A 6,000-nucleotide genomic window follows, 5' to 3' on the forward strand; every position below is an offset into this window, starting at 1 on the left:
TGACATGCAAAGTTGAATTCCAACAAGAACCAGCCTTGGGAAAACCCACGGCTCTGATGAATGGAATTGCATATCAAGTGCAAATATTCCTGCATCTATCTGATTTAGACATCCAGCAACTGATTTTCAGCAAAAACAGAACACTGAGTTTATTATCATAAAATGATCTCTGAACTGCAGGAAGCAGAGATGTTCTGCTCTAGATTTTTTTTTCTCCGTTTGCAGAAACCTGTCTTGGCAGTAAGACAACCCGGTCTTTCAGGCACATTCAAGCCTTCCTGCCTCACCAGAGGGTCAAGTAAACAAATACTTGGTTAGAGTGAGCACAAGAAAGCTGACAGTGATAGTGATCTGGCTGATCTGGTTTGAGGGGGGCAGAAAGGGCAATTGAGGCTGACAGGGTGTACAGGAGAAGCAAGACAACAATACTTACACATTTCCCCTGCGTGGAAGGCTCAGCTCTTTCTGGAATAATGATTGAAAAGAAAAAGAATGAATAAGTTAAAAGTTAGTACCTTCTAAAGAAAAATAATAGCATTTCATGAATACTTGTAATCCAGATATTTTTAATATTCTTCTGTTATTTTAATAGTTCAAACCGTGATGTTGACCCCATGAATAAGATGTTTAACATTTTTCCATTTCTAGGGTTTTTAGAGACAGACTTTTTAATCATTTTTTTTTAAGTTCAGAAGACAACATTCACAGATTGCCATGTTTTTAAACATCATGCGAGAGGATTATCATCTTGTGGGGGATTTTGCTGTGAGAGGATCTAGTGTGCTTCGCAAAATAGATGACCGTGACAAACGAACACCATGCGGACATATTTATGCAACATTTCAAGACATCAGCAGGGAGGTTAAGGCTTGTGCACAAACTGGTTTGTTAATTGAACAACTGCCCTAAAACATTTGCCAAATTAGTTGCCAAGTGGCTTATAGACAACTATGTCAACATATCTGACTGACAATGTCTGCTTAATGTCAGACAATGAGGAAAAATATAGTGGTTATGAGGTTATGCCTTTTTTTAAACATGTTGATATTTGGTTTCAACCATATGCTGAGCATAGACAGACGCGGGGGAAATAGTTTCTTGACACTGTAAAATATGTTTAATGAGTTATGTCTTCTTAGGATTATTTCTCTTTCTGTGCCTGTGAATACACTTTTTTTATAACCCTCTTTGCCCTGTTGAAAAATACTGAAGATATGAAATCTGGAGAAATGAAACCTGTTTAGAGCAACTGGTTACTCAACATTTAGGCTGCATCGCATTTAAAGACATCATTGTCACACCAATAACTCCTCCCAGATCATCATTCTGTGATAAATACCCACACATGAATGCCTATTTACACAGCAGTTCTTCATTCATATCTCACCAAGAGATGAGCATGTGTGAGCTTTCAGAACATGAAGCTCTGATCATGGAACCAAAGGGGCATGGTGTATAGACACGTTGCAATGTGCTGTTGCTTGCACAGAATCCCACCCCACACACAGCTCCCTGCAGGAGGGAAGAAAAACTGCTGGCTAACAGTGACTGCCATTGGTTTTACTGTCGAGCTGTAAACATAAAGCGCCAAATCACAGATGTACATGTAACACTTATGAGGGAAAAATGTATGCAGTGTTTTGCTACTAATTGTCAACACTATGACAATGAGATAGCAAGGTCCAATGAAATCACATTTCACAGCTTAGTAAAAAGTTTTATTTTAAAAAAAATGTAGAGAGGGAAATGGGTCAGTTATGATAGCTTGACTTTGACAACTTCAACGTGTAGATGTGTTGCAGAATTCGGTGTGTTTCGGTTTAGTAAAAAAAAAAAAATCTGTATAATCTACTGAGATAATGTTCTACTGATGATCACCATCAATTAGCTAATGAACCGCTACTGTGTTCAAATGATCACTTAATAATGGCAAAATAAACATCAGGCCTGAAAGGATACAATGCTCTGTCCTGTGTGTGGGAAATGTTTCTGGAGTTTTTTTTATTGTTGAATCCTGATACACTTGAACATAATCTCTTTTATGTCAGCTAATAAAGCTGTTGTCAGTCAGTTGCTATGGCAACGGGTCTCTGTGTAGCATGGCCGACATAGAAAAAGGAATATGAGTGGTTTTGAGTTCAATGGTTTTTCCGCGTTATCTTAGCTATGGTGCACTACACTAAATTAATAGTAATTACATCTACAGGTTTCATTTGGTTAACAGGATTGTTCTACAGCGGCAGTGTGGTTATGGATGGAAAGTAAAAGAATAGTCGTTTTCCCCTCCAGTATTGTTCACATACATAAAATTTCCAGATGAAAACAATAACATGCAACATCTCCATAAATTAGCAACATGCACCTGAGCATACAATACATGTCTGGGATGTGCCCTAAGTTTGGCTAAGCATGCATGCTGTTCAGATCTATTCAGTTCTTTAGATAGAAGAAAAGTTGTGCTGCATCCTCAACATGATGTTGCCTGCATCTGATTTTTCTGGAAAACATTGGCTCAGATTAGACAGACCATGAAAAGACATCCAGTGGCTTTGATCTATTTGTAGCTGCAGACTTTGTTACAGCTGCTGCTGTTCTTTGCTTTGCACATGGGCACAATATCACTCATTCTGCTGTCTCATTTCAACCTTGCAGCCATTACAGATCTGTGAGTAGCCCCTAAGCCAACCAGAAGCTGCATACCCTGAATTGAAAGTATAACCTAAAAAGAAATCAGATGTGCAGTATTGCACAATGAACTGCCTTGATGCAGTTTCTGATAGGCTGTTATATTCAACATGTGATGTGTTCATGCATTCTTTGCATGGCAATTATATATCCAGTGGATTGGGTGGACTTACCTGCCCCATGTGTGTATACATGGTATAAAATTTAGTGGCCGAGATGCTAAATCATGACACAACAATAATATGACATTGCATGTTTTCCTAACATTTTGCAGCCTTAATTGAAACAAAGAAATCAAGCCCATCGTATAATTTCAAAAAAGCTGCACACTGAGCCTGGTCCGCTGGAGGTTTTTTCCTGGTTAAAGGAAGTCATTCCTCTCTTTATTTTATTTCGCTTCAAAAACACTTCATTACTCAGTTTCTAAAACATTTATATTATCGCCATTTTAAATCCATTTTTATGATAATTTATTCTTATTTGTTTATATCTTTATTTTGTTTGCTGTTCCTAATATTTTAATCCATTAGCCCATTTTAAAATTAATTGGAGTCAAAGACAGTAAAAAGCTAAAGTTGGGCTTATTCATCAGATTGATGCTTTCTGTCATTCCCACTTGTTTTCCTTCTGCTGCAGTGTATATATCATTTGCTACAGCACGACACAGGTCCTTTCAGAACAAGTGGGCCTTGTAGCCATTAGTGGCATGAATACAAATCTTTCATACTCCACAGCTACTGCATGTGAGTCCAGACACATTAAATAAGACTTTCCTGGTTATGACACTTTAGCAATGGCTGCTTGAGGCCATCTGAACACATTTACTTTGTGATTAAACGTATTTAAATGAAGGTATTTATGCATAGAGACAATGTTTGGACTCAAACCACCATCCACATTCACCAGGACCAGGCAGGGTTGCACCTAATCTAAATACCATGGATGTATGCAGTTAATGGCTGGGAAAATCCAGTTTTAGAGAGCATTTCATCACAAAGCCTTATTCTCTCTGGAAAACAGACTATCTACTTATGCAGCTGACATGTACATGAATATAGGAGACAAGAAGGATTCCCATTTAGAATGCTTCCTAGTAAACATGACACCCAGTAAAATGATAAAAAGGATTATTCAATCAATCCCTTTCAGGGATCCTTGAAGAGGGAGTGGGGAGTTGAAGGGGGTTGCCCCAATTACCAAGGCAACCACATCATCAAAAGCAAGAAGGAACATTTTAGAATGAAGAAGGGAAACCTTACTGATCTATTTCATTGTTTATCTAAATTAGACTGTGAACCCGTTCATTCAGTTCATTTGTTCTGATGATCGGAAGAGAAACATGATCTGCTGCTATAATTAACATTTCTGAAAGATCTAATGATAAACTGTCAGTGAGCTACTGAACTACTGAGTAAAAAGCACAAATGAGTCTCTACACCCATCATAGAAGCCAAAAAGATTCAGTCTGCCTGGAAACAACGGAACCGAACCGAACCGAACGGAGCCGAGGCTGTGTTTACCTGCAGCCCGCGGCGTCTCAGGATGTTCGGCTCATCCATCAGTGAAGAACAAAAAGACATTCAGTCAGTCAGCTCATGCTGCGCCCTGTCCTCTGCGCGGAAGCTAGGACTCTGCCGTAGCCGCGTTAATGCTGCTGCTCGGCCGCTACAGTCTCCAGCACCACCAGTAGCTGCTACTATATCCCGCTCTTCCTACTTCTCCTCCACTACCTCTTTCTCTTCATCCCCCCGCGGAGAGCAGCAGCACTACACAGCCAAGACCCAACAAGGTGTTCGCTTCAATTAGTTGATCAGATGGATGGAACAAAAGCAGGGGAAACGGAAGAGAGGGCGGGGCGGGACTGACCTCAATTAACAAGAGAACACAGAGAGACAACAGGTAGGGAGGAGACTGGGGGGCGAATCCAATGCGGCTCTCACATTAAACGTGTCATATTACACATGGAAGTACTATCATTTCAGAGACTGTAAACTATAACGGTGGACCAACCCTGTTACTCCTTAGTGGAGTGACTCCACTAAGGAGGACCATGGCCCCCTGAGAACCCTGATATGTTCATGCAAAGGCACACAGAGTCATCTTCTTTAATACAAATGCAAAACTCAATAGACAGCATAAATTAGAGCAGCGGTCCCCAACCTTTTTAGTCGCGCGGACCGGTCAGCCCTTCGCAATTTGGGGGGGTGGATTACGTTACAAAAAGAACCCGCGATAGGCGAAATCCGCGAAGTAGGAACCTTTATTTTTTTTTACAATTATTATACAATGAAATATTCCATAATACATTGAAACCAAAGAACAAAACCTCTTTACAGGCCCAAACATTTGTTTAACAAATAAAAAGTACTGTATAAACTTTTTTTTTTTTTTTTTTTTTTTACAAATAACTACTGTACTGTAAAATAATAATTTTAATATGAACTGAAAACCGATTCCCGTGCCCGAATTGCGGAAATCAGCGCCGCCCCACCGCGACCTGAGTCATTGGATTAGAAAGGGAGAAAATAAAAAAATATTATGAAAAATAAAAAAAAACAAAGTACAGTAGCACAAATAGTGACTCACGTGTATTTCACTGCTCTTCTGACTGAGCCGCTGCAGCCTGACTCCGCTCTGTAGCCGTTTTTTTTCTTTTCTTCTAAAGCCCGCGGTGCAGGTGTGTTTTTTTCCAGAGAAGAACATAGTTATCGGTAGTTGTTGTCGCTCTTTTTTCTTCTGGGCAAAAAGATTCTTATAAACCGACATGCCACCATCGATTATGTTAAATATGGCAAACGTGTACATATTATACCGCAACGTTGTTGACACACAGGTAGAGAAGAAGCGGAGAGACTGTTTAGCCAATCAGAATGCAGAACACAATGCAGGTGTAAATCCGCGAAGCAGCGAGACCGCGAAAGGTGAACCGCGAAATAGCGAGGGTTCACTGTACTCCGATGTTATTTTGTTACTCATTCTGCTGCAAGTTGGCTGAATTTTGACGCGCAAGACGTAACCCGTAAAATCTGGTTTAGGATTTTCATAATAAAAGATCCGGAAGTAGTTCATTATTTCTTGCGCGACCCTTTTCACAGTGACGTCAGACAATGGCCGCCATAACTCAAAACTGGGTATCTTTACTTCCGGTGTGATTTTGCCTTGGGAACCAAGCTGAAAACTTCCCGCATTCTCATAATCTTAAGGATATAATAAAAGGTAAGTTTAATAATAACAGCATTTAAGTGTTAGATAGCTGTTACTAATCATTGTAAATTCACCATTCTCTATCTGTGTATAAAATAAACAGCCTCCGAT

General features: G+C 39.7%; 1 protein-coding gene across 3 annotated transcripts in view; it reads right to left on the reverse strand.

The window, feature by feature from the left end:
• LOC102218485 (microtubule-associated serine/threonine-protein kinase 3-like) overlaps positions 1-4,515 on the reverse strand; it is a 50,627-nt gene extending 46,112 nt beyond the window's left edge. For 2 of the 3 annotated variants that reach the window (XM_023335056.1, XM_023335053.1), the window contains exons 1-2: positions 4,206-4,514; positions 434-465 (exon numbers count right to left, since the gene is read on the reverse strand). In XM_023335056.1, the coding sequence (XP_023190824.1) occupies positions 434-465; positions 4,206-4,265 (92 nt within the window). In that variant the 5' untranslated portion in view covers positions 4,266-4,514. Of the gene's footprint in view, positions 1-433; positions 466-4,205 lie in introns of all 3 variants that reach the window. The other variant, XM_023335055.1, reaches the window with a different exon arrangement.
• Positions 4,516-6,000: the final 1,485 nt, after the last annotated feature.

This window comes from Xiphophorus maculatus, chromosome 6, assembly GCF_002775205.1.
Source record: "Xiphophorus maculatus strain JP 163 A chromosome 6, X_maculatus-5.0-male, whole genome shotgun sequence".
Lineage (NCBI taxonomy): Eukaryota > Metazoa > Chordata > Actinopteri > Cyprinodontiformes > Poeciliidae > Xiphophorus > Xiphophorus maculatus.